This window comes from Sphaerodactylus townsendi, linkage group LG14, assembly GCF_021028975.2.
Source record: "Sphaerodactylus townsendi isolate TG3544 linkage group LG14, MPM_Stown_v2.3, whole genome shotgun sequence".
In the NCBI taxonomy this organism is placed as follows: domain Eukaryota; kingdom Metazoa; phylum Chordata; class Lepidosauria; order Squamata; family Sphaerodactylidae; genus Sphaerodactylus; species Sphaerodactylus townsendi.
This window is the reverse complement of record NC_059438.1, coordinates 12,179,028-12,196,871: the sequence shown is the minus strand read 5'-3', so window position 1 is coordinate 12,196,871 and position 17,844 is coordinate 12,179,028. Positions and strand designations below refer to the sequence as shown.

Below are 17,844 nucleotides of genomic sequence, written 5' to 3'. Positions count from 1 at the left end.
CTTGTGAATGAACTGATGTTCTGCGATTTCACATTGCAATCTCCCTTTGAAACTTCCCTGTTGGAGAACTGCCCCTCCAGCTTTGGAAATTGTCAATTGAAATTGTCAACAACAAAAACTAGACAAAAACGGACCCTGTGTCCTTAAACACTTGTTTGATTTGCAACCTCCCCCTCCAAAACAAATCAGTTTCAGATGGACTTTTTTGTTTATTTAGGTTGCAAAGATCAGCACAGAAGCAGGATTGGAGGGCAAAGTTGGCATCCCTCCACCTGCTGATCCCCCCCCCCCCCCCCCCCCATCCCGCTCGCTTCCCGCGCCGGCGCAGAGAGGAAAAGGAGGAGCCAGCCTTCCAGTAGCATCTCCGCTTCTTAAGGCGTGTGGCGATGACTCTTTGCACAGAAGCGGCTGTGGAGGCGGTAGTGGCGAGAGACATGGCCCATCAGCATCAGCGGGTCTTCACCCTGCCCCGGCAGCAATCCTTCACCCCGCCTCAGGTCCTCAACCCGTTCGTGCAAGAGCAACGTCTGAGCGCCAAGGACAAGTACCGGGTAAGCAAACAGGAGGCGGAACGGGAGGGGGGAAGGAGGGAGGGAGGCAGAAGGCTTAAAGGGGAGCATCTGGGGTGAGAGGACTGGGATACTCACGAGTAAACTCCCTCCATGCACTAAGTCCCCTGGAGAAGGGAGAGGAGGCGCGCACCTCTCCAAAAAGCGCACCTCTCCAAAGGCGCACCAGCGCGCACCTTTCCAAAAGCGCACCGGGGCGCGCCTTTGCAGTCGTGCGTAAAACTCCAGAGATGCGCTCCCCACCTGTGCGCCTCGCCCGTGTCCAATCCCCAGGGGCCCGAGCAAGCAGGAGATCCGGACTGCAACCTGATCCGGATCCAGCGTGGTGTAGTGGTTAAGAGCAGGTGGATTCTAATCTGGAGAGCCGGGTTTGATTCCCCACACCTCCACCTAAGTGGCAGAGATTTACCTGGTGAACCAGATGTGTTTCTGCACTCCTACAGTCCTGCTGGGTGCCCTTGGGCTAGTCACAGTTCTCTCAGAACTCTCTCAGCCCCACCTACCTCACAAGGTGACTGTTGTGGGCAGAGGAAGGGAAAGGAGCCTGTAAGCCACCTTGAGTCTCCTTACAGGAGAGAAAGGTGGGGTATAAATCCAAACTCTTGTTCTGATAGAAGCCAGAGAGGGAATTGCTCTAAAGCAAAGGGGGAATTCTTAGGGGCTCTGGCTCCCTGGTGATGACCCTGCGAGCTCAGCCTGGGTTGCTGCCTTCTAGGAGAAGCTGGAGGCATGGACCTTTGGCTTCTTTTCCAAGTTGTGTTTGTCCGGTCTTGGGGACAGAGGTTGCTCCTTCAGAGTTTGGGGATTTGGCGTGGAGCTCTGGTGGTGAGACCTGATGTCAAACTGCAGCTGACCTATAATGACCTCTTAGGGCTTTGAAGCCAAGAGACCTCAAAAAGAGAGCTTGTCATTTTCTCCCTCTGCATAGTGGTCCTCTACTTCTGAGATGGCCTCCCGCCCAAACTGCTGCTAGACTGACTCTGAGCATCTTCCAAGGCCGGGGAAGGCTACATAATTCTTTCAGACTGAATTTCCTCCTCTGGAACACAGAAATGGTTCGATCGCTTATGAGTAGAGCGAGGATAATGGATGAGGGACTTGGTGTGCTTTTTTTAAGAACAAAAACTTTCCTGGAAGAGCTCTATTTTACAGGTTCATCTTTAAATAGCTGCATAACAGGCAGCAATCGACCAAAGAGGTTTATGTGAGCAGGACAAATATACAATGTTTATATATTTTATGTAGACCAGTTACTAACAGCATTTGGGGGTTGGGGAGAGCTTTCAAAGCAACTGGACTGATCCCTTGTTTTAATCTGGTATCCAGAGATACCCTTGTTTGGGCAATGACTCAGTATGATCTGATGTCACCAGCCGCAGATTTCTGAGGTCATAGTTCCGTGGTGGCGAACCTTTGGCCCTCCAGATGTTATGGACTACAATTCCCATCAGCCCCTGCCAGCATGGCCAGTTAGAGGGGGGGAAATCTTCTGCAATCCTTTTAAAAGAAGAGTTTGGATTTATACCACACCTTTCTCTCCTGTAAGGAGACTCAAGGTGGCTTACAAGCTCCTTTCCCTTCCTCTCCCCACAACAGACACCTTGTGAGGTCGGTGGGGCTTTGAGAGTTCTGAGAGAACTGTGACCGGCCCAATGTCACCCAGCAGGAATGGAGGACTGCAGAAACTCCTATTTTCCGCCCCCCCCCCACATGACTAAATGACTGCAGCCCCAGGGAAATTTGGCCCCATGTGGTCACCTGGGAGGTACTCCCCTGCCCATCACAACATGCAGACTTTGGAGCAGCAGTGGCGTAGGAGGTTAAGAGCTCGTGTATCTAATCTGGAGGGCCCGGGTTTGATTCCCAGCTCTGCCGCCTGAGCTGTGGAGGCTTCTCTGGGGAATTCAGATTAGCCTGTGCTACTCCCACACACGCCAGCTGGGTGACCTTGGGCTAGTCACAGCTTCTGGGAGCTCTCTCAGCCCCACCTACCTCACAGGGTGTTTGTTGTGCGGGGGGAAGGGCAAGGAGATTGTCAGCCCCTTTGAGTCTCCTGCAGGACAGAAAGGGGGGGATATAAATCCAAACTCTTCTTCTTCTTTGTTTATGGACTGCTTTGTTGTTGCTTTTGCCAGTCATCTAAACTTTACCCCCAATAAAACTTGTTTTACTGCTCTTGGAAGGATGGTAGGCTGAGACAACTTGGAGCCAGCCATCTGAAGCTGACTTCTGTTGGGACCGAACTCAGATCATGAGCATTGCTTTGACTGCAACTTACCGCTCTGTGCAAGATGACTAATTGATGGGGAAAGTGCCCAAGAATACATTTTACAAACGAAATCAGAACACTTAGGGTTAGCGTGAAGTAGGTCATTGTCGCCTCCAGTATTTACTTTTTTTTAAAAAAAGGAAGAAGGAACTCGACGGCAAAGGTTTGAATGCATGGCTGTTTCATGTGATCTAACTTGTGACATTCGTAAGTTTCAGAATCTGCTAGCCCTACTTCTGTTTCCTTTTATAGGCCATTTGTTAACACAGGATGTTTCTTCTGCAATACTGGGCATGCTTATTTAAAAAACATATTCAGCTCCCCCCAACCCCTCTTCCTTTGCTTGGGAGTAGAAGAAGAGTTAGGTTTTATACCTGACTTTTCTCTACCTTTAAGAAAGAAAAAGAAGAATTTGGATTTATATCCCCCCTTTCTCTCCTGTAAGGAGATTCAAAGGGGCTTGAAATCTCCTTTCCTTCCCCCTCCCACCACACAACAAACACCCTGTGAGGTGGGTGGGGCTGAGAGAGTGCCAAAGAACTGTGACTAGCCCAAGGTCACCCAACTGGCACGTGTTGGAGTGCACAACCTAATCTGGCTCACCAGATAAGCCTCCACAGCTCAAGTGGCAGAGCGGGGAATCAAACCCAGTTCTCCAGATTAGAGTGCACCTGCTCTTAACCACTACACCACACTGGAGTCTCAAAGCAGCTTACAATCACCTTCCACAAAACTGACACTTTGTGAGGTTTGTGGAACTGAAGAGAGTTCTGAGCGAACTGTGTCTGGCTCAAGCCCACCCAGCAGGCTTCATGTGGAGGACTGGGGAATAAACCCAGTTCTCCACATTAGTCCCCTGCTCTTAACCTTTGCACCATGCTGACTGTATCTCTTTTGGTAGAGCACTCTGCTTTGTGCGCCAACGGTCCCGTGTTCAATTCCCAGCATCTTCTGGTTGTAGGGACTGTGAAAGATCTCCGTAGAGATGCTGGAGATCATAGGCAATCTGGGTAGATTCTACTGGCTGGATGGCCATCTGCCAGGAGTGATTTGATTGTGTGTTCCTGCTTGGCAGAGGGTTGGACTAGAATTCCGTGGTGGCGAACCTTTGGCACTCCAGTTGTTATGGACTACAATTCCCATCAGTCCCTGCCAGCATGGCCAATTGTAGGGGCTGATGGGAAATTGTAGTCCATAACATCTGGAGTGCCAAAGGTTCGCCACCACTGGACTAGATGACCCTTGTGGTCTCTTTCGATTCTGATTCTACTGACCTTGCTGGATTAATGGTCTGATTGAGATTAAGGCAGCCAAATGCACTATGCACCAACAGGTTAAATCTGCAGTCGCTTTTTTACCCATATTACATGCAAGTGGTATGAAATGCTTTTCCTTTAATGCTGATTTTAAGAACTATGTGGTGCTTCTTCAGTTATGTGGGTATTTTGGCTCATCGGTGGCTTCCGGTCACTGTGAACAGGATTTCCTGTCTCATAGTCTGAGTTGTTAAAATCTGATAATAGGAAGGATATGCAGTTTATTTTGAACTGGCGCCATGGGAAACTTCTCTTTCTTGGAAGACAAGCAAAACAACCTTCCGTCTGGTGGCCCTGGGTAAAATCTGAAAGTGAAAAAAAACCCCACAGAAAAATAGTGTATCTGTTCCTTAGCATGCAACAAGATTAGGGAAAGTTTGCTGTTAATCTTGGCGGAGGATTAAATTAACTAATAAATAAATTAGCTGACAGCTAGCATGGTGTAGTGGTTAAGGGCAGGTGGAAGTTAATCTGGAGAACCAGGTTTGATTCCCCACTCCTCGGCATGAGTGGTAGACTCTTATGTGGATTTGTTTCCCTGTTCCTCCACATGAAGCCCGCTGGATGATCTTGGGCTAGTCACAGCTCTCTCCAAACTCTCTCTGCCCCACCTACTTCTCAAACAGGTGTCTGTTTTGGAGAGAGGAAGGGAAAAGAGTTTGTAAGATGTCTGGAGACTCTTTATAAGAGAAGAACGCAGGATATAAATCCAACCTGTTCTTCTTCTAAATAGCTGCCCTAAACTATTTTTAAAAAATGACTAGTTTCCTCTGAGAACAACAATAACTTTCACACCACTTGAGTAGATATTAGTTTCTGTGGTAGCAGAGGTTTAACACAACTCTTCAGGCACCTTAAAGAATTGTGGCATAACATTTTTAAAAATGGTGGTATATGAAACACATTTTAATGGCTTTATACACACAGTCGTGGGTGTTATTATGAGACTGGTGGTGGGTTGGCTTCGATGAACAGAAAAGTGAATGTTAGCATTGTTACTGGAGGAATTAAAGACAGCAATTGTGGTTTGTCTGACAGTGTTGTGACTCTAGAATGAATGTGCTACCCAGCCAGGGAGGAGAGATGGGGGTGGAAATAGTGCATTTGTTACCCGGTATCACAGCTCTGCATTTTGTTTCTTGCATGGGGGTATTTTCTGGGAGCAGGTCAAACCTGTTTATTATGAGGAAGTAAATCAAGTTCACGTCCTGCTTTAGAAACAGGTTTGCTTCCTTTTGTTCCAGAATGCAGAATTCTTGGCTCCTGCAAATTCGCGTCCCCTTCTTAATGCCAAAATGATTAATGTGCCGTTTAATGATTTTAAAACTATATAGATGGATTTTTTTAAAAAAGTGTTTTATTTGAAATCTGCTCCATTGAAGTTTGATTTGTTGGAAATAAAATAACAGTCCTTTGTTTCCTAGGTTGCATCTTCATGAGGGTGTGAAAAGCGGGGGGTGGGTGGGGGGTGGAAACTGGTAGGAATGGGATCCATGCTAAAATGACTCATGCTGGGTATGGAAATTCCTGGGGGGTTGGGGGTGGGGCTTGCAAAGGGCAGAGTTTGCAGAAGGGAGGGGCCTCAGCAAGGTATAACACCATGGAATCCAACCTGCAAAGCAGCTATCTTCTCCAGAAGAACTGATCTTTGTTGTTTGGAGATCAGTTGTATCTAGCTGGTTCAATCCGAACGGTCCAGAGATGACCATGGTAAACTGTTTGAGAGTGGCGCATATTTGTAAGCCTCAGGCTACTGCATGCCATGATCTGAGGTGGTGTTTGAACCCTTGAACACATGAAGCTGCCTTGTACTAAATTAGTGGTCCACCAAGGTCAGTATTGTCCACCAGTGGTCCACCAAGGCCAGTATTGTCCACCAGTGGTCCACCAAGGTCAGCATTATCTACTCAGACTGGTAGCAGCTGTCCAGCATCTCAGGTGAGGTCTTTCATATCACCTGCTGCCTCTTCCCTTAACAGAAGATGCTGGGGATTGAACCTGAAACCTTCTGCAAGCCAACCGGATGCTCTACACCAGAGCCACAGACCCTCCTGAATTTGACAGCCTCTGTGCTCTATGATATGAGTGGACTATGAATGTCTTTCTCTAGCAACCTTACAGTCTTGTCTGTCTCTATTCTTGAGCTCCAGGACTGGATGAAGTGGGTGAGGGCAGAATTCTGCATTTATTTACACAACAGGGTTGCTGTGTCTTCCAAACTAGTACATGTGTCCCATACCTCTGGTTGCCCTCACATCAACCCTTGAGACGGTTTTATCTGAGAATGTTGTTGGGCTGGGTGCGGATTCTGTGGCTGGGTGTGGATTTGTTCTCTCAGATGATAGTCCAGATTCCTAACCATTACAAACCAGTCCCCTCCTCTCTGAATCAGGTCCTCAGTGTTGCTAGTTGTATTTAAATGCCAAGTTCCTTTTCCAGACCTCTGTTATAACTGGAGCCTCTTAGATTAAATATACGATTTCAGCTGTCACTTTGTTGTAGAGGACGTTGAATATACTGCCTACCAGTTCCAAACACTGCTGTTCGCTTGATGATGAACAGGCTAGGTCAGAAATCTATCTTGGGGTTTTCTGTTTTGTTTATAGAGGCGAGAAGTCATGGCATGCTCAGAAGAATTCTGATGGGTGCGGGGAGAAGGGAAGGTGGTGAGAGAAACTGGATGAAAAAGGAAGTGGCTTCTCTGTTCCAAAAGTTTGTTGAACTTTCACACAGCGAGGTTATTCAGAGAGTGGATTCTCTGTTCCGTGTTGATTGTTCGTCCTTTGATATTCATAGCACTGAAGTCTGCTGAACTCTGAGGAAGTATTCGCTCTCCGGCCTTCCTACCTCCATCCTCCCTCCCTGTTGAAAGCTCAAGCATATTTCATAACCTCTCTCTTTCATTCCTCTACAGGTCCCCCCCCCCCCTCTTCAAATTGTAGCTTCCAGGGATACTAATTGGCTTCTTATCTGATCTGGCACTAAAGAAAAGCTTTCAGTTCCTGCCGTTCCCTGGTCTCATCTTGCTCTTTTGCACCTGTTTTGAATGCCGGGAAGTTTTAATTCTCTGTTTAGAAGGGTTCCCTTGAATGTATTGGTGAGGGGATGACTTATGAGCTCCCAATCTTGATGCTTTAAGTACAAGAACTAGAAACTTTATTGCTCTCTCTCCAGTTTCCATCTTGGCTGTATAACTCTCGTTGGCTGTGGAGTCTGCTGACTGGACTCTTGAGGGGCAACTGGTAGCTACTGTGCCAAGGAGAGGCACCAGAGGAATACTGTAACCCTGAGAACATTCCTCCATCTGGAAGTTTGTTTATCATTGTCGGCCTGCACCTTTGTCAATACTCAATAACGAATGTGCTTGACGCACGTGATGTATGTGCTGCAAACCAGATGTTGTTTGCATTTGAGGATTCTCAAATATTTGCCTTCAAGTTGCCTCCCTTGAATCTCTGGTGCATCGCTGGAACTGACGCTGAGTTAGAGGCTGCAAGAGAGGAAGTTGTGTTGCATCTGTTTTGGCAATTGGTCAAAAGAGAGGATAACGAGTGAAACACTTCCTGAGCTGACGTTGCGGCAACCCCATTGGAAAAAAAAAAAATTAGTAGCATTTTTCTGACTTCCAGAGATGCTGTTGGTGCTTGGTAGACTGGAACCACTTTTCCTCATCTCGGTCCTTTGACATTTTGTAGTTGTGCTTTATTCAGTGTTCCCATCTCCTCTAAAGCCTGGTTTACTTGGACAGCATGGTGTGGAGGTTAAGAGCAGGTGCACTCTAATTTGGGGAACTGGGTTTGATTCCCCACTCTGCCACTTGAGCTGTGGAGGCCTATCTGGTGGACCAGATTGCCTTGTGCACTCCAACAAGTGCCATCTGGGTGACCTTGGCCTAGTCACAGCTCTTCTGGAGCTCTCTCAGCCCCACCCACCTCACAGGGTGTTTGTTGTGAGGGAGGGAAGGGAAAGGATATTGTAAGCCCCTTTGAGTCTCTTTGCAGGAGAGAAAGGGGGGATATAAATCCAAACTACTACTCCTTTTCTTTCTTTCTTTCTTTCTTTCTTTCTTTCTTTCTTTCTTTCTTTCTTTCTTTCTTTCTTTCTTTCTTTCTTTCTTTCTTTCTTTCTTTCTTTCTTTCTTTCTTTCTTTCTTTCTTTCTTTCTTCTTCACTTCCATAAATTCCAAACTTGTAACATGTTGCTTCAGCATTCTGGACCCTGTATCTTTTTCCAATCTGTCCGTTGAGAAGATATAACAACATGGAACCCCGTTCATTCTTACAATTACATCAACTTTCTTGTGTGGGATGTTTTCCTAGGCTCATTTTGAGCGTGACTTCTGGGCTTATGGGGGGTCTTCCTTCTTTAAACTGGGTCAGACATAAGGTTTCTTTCATCCTTTTTGAAAGGGGAACTTGCAGAGAGGCCGAGGCCCCCATGTGGGGCAGGGGAAGGCAGGCAGAGCTAAGCTCCCCTTTCAGAAGGATACGGGGCAGCCCACTTAGCCTTTAGAAGGCTTTTTAAAAGAAATCTCAAACTTTCCCTGCTGAGCAAAGCTGCACCTGTAGCATGACCAAGCAGTGAAAGCGGTGGAACAAGGAAGTGTCTCGGCCAAATTCACTGTTGCATGTACACTTTTGTGCAGATGGGACAGGAAGGCTGGAGCCTGGGTCTTTTGGATGCCATTCCCAAGCTGTTTCTAGCCCAACAGGGATGCATACATGTCCCTGTGACAGAGGCATTGTGAGGGAAAATGGTGCCTGGGGCAACACCTGTTCTGGGCGCCCTCCCACCGCGCCCCCCCTTTACCTTAGCCAGCGGTGGCGGTCCCAGGTAGCCTGACAGGGCCAGGCCAGGCCAAGGAGGAGAGGACGAGGAGTGTGGGGTGATTTTGTGCCTCCCCCATGTGACCGAACGGGAGCCCACCTGGGGCATTTGTCCCCAGGTCACCTTGCAGAAGCTCCGTCTCTGCAACGTGAGCAGATAATGAATGAAGAAGAAGAAGAGTTTGGATTTATATCCCCCCTTTCTCTCCTGCAGGAGACTCAAAGGGGCTTACAATCTCCTTGCCCTTCCCCCCTCACAACAAACACCCTGTGAGGTAGGTGGGGCTGAGAGAGCTCCAAGAAGCTGTGACTAGCTCAAGGTCACCCAGCTGGTGTGTGTGGGAGTGTACAGGCTAATCTGAATTCCCCAGATAAGCCTCCACAGCTCAGGCGGCAGAGCTGGGAATCAAACCCGGTTCCTCCAGATTAGATTCACGAGCTCTTAACCTCCTATGCCACTGCTGAACAGAGGGAGCTGAAAGTTATAGCAGACCCAACATGCCCCATGTGCTGTGCCCTATTTGATCATAAACAGACCCGCAAGGAGGTTTCTGATGCAGACTTCAAAAACAAGACCAGTTTCACAGCTCCCCAAATGGGGGAGCATCTCAGATATTGGAGCATCTCTAATTTTTAGGGTTGACAATCTCCAGGGGGTAGCTGGGATTACAACCAGAGGTGGGATCCAGCAGGTTCTCACCAGTTCCCAAGAGTGGGTTACTAATTATTTGTGTGTGCCGAGAGGGGGTTACTAATTGGGTCCGCTTTTCCATCTCCATGCCCTCGCCTCCCCGAGAGGCATCCTGCCTTTGAACGTGAAAATTCCATATAGCAATTGTGACTAATAATGTAACTCCCTGAACTGGGTTAATCCCTTCCAGGTATTGCAATTCCTTGATTCTCAGCCTTTCGTACCTGTTATCTCACCCATCTCTATCAAAGGACCTGTGTGTTTCACCATTGCTGTGTTCAGATTTGTGAGTTGGGGCATTTTCTATAATGTGATGATGATTTAGAAATGACCTGGTGCAAAAATAATTTGGGGGGTCGTGGTGGGGTGGCTGCCCAAGGGGGGGCATCCAACTCAGATTTTGCCCAGGGCTCAGGTTTGCCTAGGTACGCCTCTGCCCCCTTTGCTGAGGGGGGGATGGCGAGGGAACCTGCTCCTAAAATTCTTGGATCCCACCACTGATTACAACTCAATATCTCCTGGCAACAAAGATAATTTCACCTGAAGAAAATGGCTGCTTTGGAAGGTGGCATTATACCTTATCAGAGTCCTCCCCTCCACAGGCTCCACCCCCAAAATGTCCAGGTATTTCCCAACCTGGAGTTGGCAACCCTCCCGATTTTTCCCTTGGCAACCCCAGTAGAGCTGTATATTCTGCATAAACCCGATATATGATGAGCAGTTCAGGCCAAACTCTGGAGTTCCTGCGTGTCCATATTTCTGGCTTGCGCACTGGCTGGAGAAAGGGGGCTCAACATGAACAGTTCTGGAGCACCTGCAAGCAAGCCCAACATGGCTGATAACTTGGCCACTGCTGTTTCAACGTGTCTCTCGTTTCCCAGGCTGTCCTGTTGGGAATTATTCTGCTCCCGCTACGGGTATCTTGCATGCTGCTGATTTTGATTGTGGCATGGCCGTTCGCATTCCTGGCCACTTCCTGCAGTTATCACAAAGGGATTGTGCCACTGGTCGGGTGGAAGAGGTAAGAACTATTTTGAGAAAATGTGAATAGGAATATCTGTCTCTCTCTCTCTCTCTCTCTGGCCCTTTCTGCATGGGCCTAATACAGCGCCCTGGGGACGGCAAAAACACTGTCCCCAGGGAGCCATTCGCATGGGGGGCGCGGCTGCTTCGCAGCCGCGTCGCTCTCGCTCCTCCCGAGCGACGCAAAGCCGCCCTTTTCCCACCTCGCTTCCCGAGCGAGGTTTACGGAAAACAGCGACTGGAGGGCGCCTTCCCTTCCCCCTGTGCCCGGTCGACCTACCTGCTCTGTGACCATCTGGCACATCACCGAGGCCTGGGGACATGCCCCCCTGCCCTGCGACACCAGAGCGGTCGCGCAGGGCAGGGGGGCCCTATCCCGTGGCCTCGGCAATGCGCCGGACAGTCACAGAGCAGGTAGGTCGATCGGACGACAGCGCTCCGCGTTGTCATCTTCCCCACCGCAACCGGGACCGTTCGTGCGAACGGTCCCGGGGGGGTTGGGTCGGCGTCATGTACGCCGACCCAACCCCCATCGTGGCCGTGCAGAAACGGCCTCTCTCTCTCTCTCTCTCTCTCTTTCTGTGTCTCTCTCTGTGTCTGTCTGTCATTTGTCCCTAAAAATCATTTGCGTATAAGCAAATAATGTGCTTGCTTTATTCAATCTGCAATAGCATATCAAATCAAAACAAAGGCCTTTTCCACACAAGAAACTGAAAACAGTTTGGAGAATGTTTTCAGTTCCTCCTTTACCGTGAGGTTTATTGGTGAACCAGATGTGTTTCCGCACGCCTACATTCCTGCTGGGTGACCTTGGGCTAGTCACAGTCCTCTCAGGACTCTCTCAGCCCCACCTACCCCACAAGGTGTCTGTTGTGGGGAGAGGAAGGGAAAGGAGCTTGTGGACCACTTTGAGTCTCCTTACAGGAGAGGAAATTGGGATATAAATCCAAAATCATCTCCATCTTGCCTGGGGAATCTTTTCTTTTGCTTTTAAACCCTGTGCTAGAGACCTTTGTCATGAGCTAAGCTCTAGATTCACGGCTCTGATTCTTGTCCCGTCCTCTTTATAAGGTCCGTACCCAACATCAGCCTCAGGTTCTTGGGCCGAGCCTTGTTCTTCGTGATGGGCTTCCGTGTGAAAGTGAGAGGCGAGCCAGCCAGCCGCGCAGAAGCACCGATCTTCGCTGTAGCCCCCCACTCCACCTTCTTTGACGGGATTGCTTGTGTCATTGCTGGGTTGCCGTCGATCGTGTCTAGAACAGAGAACCTCAGAGTCCCCATTCTTGGAAGTACGTGTCTTTTGCGAGCAGTGACTCCTTGTGGCTATCTGAGAATATGAGCTTTGGTTAATCCAACGCTTGGTGAATTCTGCTTCACAATGATAGGAAGAGCCGACATCAATGGATCAAAAAGCGACATCGCTATGAACGCTTGGCCGCCACAAGCCAGTTGAAAATGGTGGCCAAGTTCCTGCTCGATATTATGAAATAAGTTTCTGGCTCTCCTTTTATTCGCTTATTTTCTTGAAGTTTGTACTGCATGAACTATGAGCAGTTGTTTTACTCCGTCAAACTCTGGCTCATACTACTGCACAGTTTTATCTGTATGTTCTCTTGATGCCTAATAAAGGTCTTTGAGTTTGAATTTGGTTAAATGTTGTTAAAACTGACACGGGTCTTTTGAACCAATCGCCATGTCAAAAAAAATATACCATGTAAACATGGCCTGGAGGAATCATAAAGCAAACGAGTAATACTTCTGTTTTTAATAGGAATTCTTCAGTCGCTTCAGCCCATTGTGGTATCTCGCGTTGATCCCAATTCTCGGAACAAGACAATCAATGAAATAAGCAAGCGGGCAACTTCGGAAGACTCATGGCCACAGGTATAAGTCAGTACCCATGGGGCTTTCTCTCCCAATGTGTCCCCTGAAGAGGACGCCGCTTGGTGATTGAAAACCTACTGGTGGTCCATCATGGTCCCAAAAGATATCTGGCTTGCCTCAACTTTCTCTGCCCTGGCCACAGACTTGCGGAACGCTCTACCCAGTGAAATCTGAGCCCGAGGGACCTTAACACGGTCCCACAGGGCTTGTAAGATGGAGCTGTTCCACCAGGTATACGGGAGTGGCAGCTGATGTTTTCCATCTTGGCCTCCCTCTCCGCCATCTTCTATCCTTTATCAGATATTATTCCATCTCTTTCCTTTGGTGATTCTCCGTAGTTAGCCTTGCAGATCTTAGTAAATTGTGTGTTGGCTGTGCGGATTTTAAATTGATTCTGTATTTTAGATGCTGTTAAACACCCCGAGCCCATGAGGGGAAGGGTGGCATATAAAACCAGTACTAAATAAATATATTGGAGATCCTTTTAACTGGAGGAGTTGAACCTGAGATATTTGTAACGGATAATATAATATAAGAGTCTTCGTAGTTAGCCTTGCAGATCTTAGTAAATTGTGTGTTGGCTGTACTGATTTTAAATTGATTCCGTATTTTAGATGCTGTTAAACACCCCGAGCCCATGAAGGGAAGGGTGGCGTATAAAACCGGTAATAAATAAATATATTGGAGATCCTTTTAACTGGAGGAGTTGAACCTGAGACATTTGTCACGGATAATATAAGTTCTCCCACTCTATCACTGGATCAGAGACCTTCCCTGAAGTCCCTAAATAAATAAATAGCATGGCCACATATCCCTCAGCTAAGCAACAGCCTTCTCTGTCCTGTCCCCTGCTGTCCTATGCATCACAAAAGAAAGCAAATGTTTCAACCTGAATTGCCACGTTTTGTGTGTGTGCAATAGTGGAGTTTCATGAAAAATGAATGTCCCTTTGCTTTGTTTCTTCCAGGTATTGATTTTCCCAGAAGGCACCTGCACAAACCGTTCGTGCCTGATCACTTTCAAACAAGGTAAGAGAATTTTGTTTTGCATTGGATGCCTTCGTGTTGAAAAACGTGAGGAGGTCAGGTGAAATAGTCACTGGTTTAAAGCACCTGGAAAAAAAATAATGCCGGTCACCTCTAAATAGCTTTTGAAATGAAGACCCAAGGGAATTTCTCACATAAAAGCTACATTACTAAGAAAATTTGCTCCTCTGTAAATTGTCAGGTTGACTTCCGCCCCATCAGTCTCCTATCTGTTATTGGGAAGATCCATGCGACGCTCCTTTTACGGAAACTCCAGAAATGGGTTCAACGAACACGTACCACCGGGTTCAAACAAATTGGCTTTACCAAAGGGAAATCCCCGCTCGATCATGCGATAGTTCTAGCCCACCTAGCAGCCAAATATGCAAGCAGGCCATATTGCAAACTCTATGCTGCCCTCATTGATTTGAAGGCAGCTTTTGACACAGTTCCCAGAGGACTTCTCTGGGCCAAGCTTGCTGCTCTTGGTTTTGAGGACAGACTGCTCTTCCTCATAAGGCCGTGGTGGCAAACCTTTTGCACTCCAGGTGTTATGGACTACAATTCCCATCAAACCCTGCCAGCATGGCCAATTGGCCATGCTGGCAGGGGCTGATGGGAATTGTAGTCCATAACATCTGGAGTGCCAAAGGTTCACCACCACTGTCATAAGGCAAATCTATTTGGGCACCAGCTGTCGTATCAAGTGCTCTCAGGAAGGCCTTCTTACTGACCCCATAGAGGCTAACAAAGGAGTTAAACAGAGATGCCTGTTGGCCCCCACACTTTTTAATCTTTATTTGAGTGACCTCCCCTCACTTCTGACAGGTCCCAACTTCCACGCTCCCAACCTCTCCTCACATTTTTAATCAACCCTGCTTTACGCAGATGACTCTGTTCTGCTATCACGTTCCAGGGTGGGTCTAAGGCGGCTCATGAAACAATTCTCTGAGTACTGCAACACCAACAAATTAGCAATTAACTATCAGAAAACCAAAATAATGGTTTTTGCTAGATCCCGCAAAAAAATATTTCTGGAAACTAAACAATGTTCTTCTTGAGCAAGTTTATTGTTTTAAATACCTTGGCATCACCTTTCCACACAATCTTTCCTGGTCCTTGCACCAAAAGGCAGCGCTCACTCTGTCCTCCCCTATCTCTGGAATATCTGGGATATCTGGGATCTCTGGGATATCTCTGGAATCCTTCGATTCTTTTATAGCAGAGGGTACTCATTTGTTCCAGCTGCATTAAGGATCTTCAATGCAAAGGCTGAATCCCAACTACTCTATGGGGTCCCTATCTGGATCCAAGCAGTGAACCAAGCTCTGAATGTCCCCCAATCCAAGTTTTTCCACCAAATAATGGGAGTTCCAAACTGCGTCCCTTACGCAGCCCTGTGTTTAGAACTGGGGCAAAACACTCTGGAACATAAAGCTTGGCTTAGAGCCTTTAGATTTTGGCTCCGCCTTCACTACCTGCCATCCGAACGCTCCCTTGTCTCATTGACACTACAGGACACGCAGGCTAACCCCTGGTTTTCTCTGATCGAGAGAAAGATTATTTCCATCTGCCTGCCTATTGAATCACTCTACCTAATGTCCTACTCAGAAGCGTACAATAGGCTCAGAGATCGGCTTTTAGATCTAGAATTTGCAAATTTGCATCTAGCAGCCAAATGAACCTGCTCTCCAACACAACTCCTAATTCCATTTGAGCAGAGACGTGTGGCCTACTACCTCCATACCTTAATGAACCCACGCGCAAGGAGAGCCCTCACCATTGCGCGTTTTAATGTTATGCCCTCTGCCCTATTAAAGGGTAGGTTCAGCAATTTAGATAAATCCACAAGGTTATGCAGTTGCAAATTCAATGTGGTTGAAACCCTGACTCACCAACTCTTGCACTGCACCAGATTTGATAACATCAGATCTAAATATACCAACCTACATTCTTTCTTCCAATCTGGGCTGCCTGATCTAACTAGGTTATCTCTATTGTTAAACAACTCGGACCCGGTCTTTGTGAAGAGGTCGCCAATTTCATTGCGGAGATAGTTGAGAGTTCCCAGTAGAATGTATTTGTCGTGCTCCCCGTGGGGCCTTTTATCTATCATGTATCCATGCAATTGTTCCCAATTCATGTAACTTTTTTCTGACAATCCCAATAAAGGCTTATGTATATAAATTGTCAGATTGAGTGTAAACAGTTCTGCCTTGGAATTTCTGGCATGATGAAGGATTTGTCTTCATACTTTGGTGGGCTGATCATGAACGTAGCTGATAGTTCCTCAGAAAACTGGTTGAGAGCCCAGGATTGGGTTGCCGGCCCTCATCTGGATACCTGTGAGAGATTTGGGGGCATAATGAGTCATTGGGATGAAATCTCGTCTAGACGCTGTGACATCACTTCTGATTGGATAACCGGAAGTGACATCAGGGTGTCACTGGCTGCTCTGGGAGCGTTCACTCGAAACTTCTGACTCCTGGTGACCCTATGAATCAATGGGCCTTTCCACACTCTCTTCCATTCCCCCTATGCCGTGCGCTGCTCTCAGCGCGCGGCATCCCAGGTGCGCGCCCGGGCGTCCCCACGACCCCGTGCTCTGCGTGGGGTCATCAAAAGGCGCCCTTAAGAAGAGCGCCTGGGATGCCACATGCTGAGGGGGCACGACAGCGGCAGCGTCGGGGCGGCTGCGCTGTCTCCGCCCCTGTCGTGGGGAGTTCCGGGGGACCCCGTGCTACTCTGCTCAAGTAGCGCGGGGCTTAAGGTAAGTGGGGAAAGGCCCAATGTCCTTCAAAATGTTGTCTTGTTATCAGCGTGGCTCAAGTCTTGCAAACTGATACACTGGAGAAGGCTTTCACAGCTGGAATTCAAGTGGCAGTTGTGGGTTTTCCGGGCTGCAGTCTGGTCATTATTGCCCCTAATATTTCACTTGTATCTCCGGCTGGCATTTTCAAAGCAAAGGAGCAAAAATTACCAGACCTTTAGCCCCACAGCCCAGAAGACCCAAAACACCCAATTGCAAACTGAGTTGTTATTGCTAGTCACACTCAGTGTGTTATCACTGTCAGAGTTGTTATCACTGTCCCACTCAGTGTGACAGATTGGTTCTCCAGGAATAATCCACGTAAATTATTCCCATCATGGTTTTCCTGTCTGGTTTAACAAACTTGTCTTTTCAGGGGCCTTTATTCCAGGTGCCCCCGTTCAGCCCGTCGTACTCCGATACCCGAACAAGAAGGTATGTTTTTTTTAATTAAAAAAAAAATCTAAGCAATTGCTCAGTGGTGGTTTCATATCGTGATCACATAGCCAATCATGCAGTCTGCTCAAGTCAGCTTGAAAAACTTCTCCGCGGTTTGACTGCATCTGAAAGTTCTGCCTGTAGAGGTAGAGATGTGGTGATTTGTGCACATCTCTGTTGATGCTGATGCAGTGGCGTATCTACCTAGGGACAAGGGGTACCCCTTGTCCCTCTGTGCTGATGTCATAAAGGATTAATTGCACACATAACTCTTAATTGCACACATAACTCTGTGCTGATGTCATAAAGGATTAATTGGCTGATGTACCCCTTGTCCCTGGGCGTCACTCTTCTGGTCACGTGGGGGGCACAAAATCACGTGACCATGAAGTCCTGCTGCCTTGTTGTTTTCGCACACCCGTCCGTATCAGTCGAGGCATGAAAAAACGACAAGGCAGCAGGACTTCCTGCTACCTCCAAGCGCCCTCAACCGCACCCTGGACTCCCCCCTTCCTTTCCCCCTCCTGCCGACTGAGCTCCCAGCCGGCAGGGGGAGTCTGGGGGGGGAGGTGGGCACCCTAGACCTTGCCCATGTCCATGGTGACATGGGCGGGGTCAAGAGCAGTGGGTGGAGCCTGGGGGCATCAGGGGCGGAGCTGGGGGCATCCTGCAGACAATTTGTCTCCGGGCACCATTTACCCCGATACGCCTCTGTGCTAATGTCATAAAGGATTAATTGGCTGATGTAAACCTGCCCTGTGTTGTTAATTAATTCCTGCTCACTCCAGTTCTCCAGTTCCCACTGCCCCAGCACACCAGACCACGCTCTTCTCAATGTTTTTGTTCGAAGATGAAGAGCAAACATGCAGGCAACTATTTAACTGTGGTCCATTGTCGGAAAAGGGGTATCTGACCGTTTCCCCCTGCATAATTTCTCTTTGCCTACACAAGCCCATAACTCTACCCATTTCTCTCTTCCTTCCCAAGTCCATTA

At 47.9% G+C, this 17,844-nt stretch overlaps 1 protein-coding gene across 1 annotated transcript in view; it reads left to right on the top strand.

Annotated features, from left to right (window-relative positions):
• Positions 1–376: 376 nt before the first annotated feature.
• Positions 377–17,844, top strand: part of LPCAT2 (lysophosphatidylcholine acyltransferase 2) — a 36,389-nt gene continuing 18,921 nt past the window's right edge. The window contains exons 1-6 of the mRNA XM_048515921.1: positions 377–551; positions 10,553–10,692; positions 11,766–11,983; positions 12,466–12,578; positions 13,546–13,606; positions 16,789–16,847. Coding sequence (XP_048371878.1) covers positions 387–551; positions 10,553–10,692; positions 11,766–11,983; positions 12,466–12,578; positions 13,546–13,606; positions 16,789–16,847 — 756 coding nt within the window. The 5' untranslated portion in view covers positions 377–386. The remainder of the gene's footprint in view (positions 552–10,552; positions 10,693–11,765; positions 11,984–12,465; positions 12,579–13,545; positions 13,607–16,788; positions 16,848–17,844) is intronic.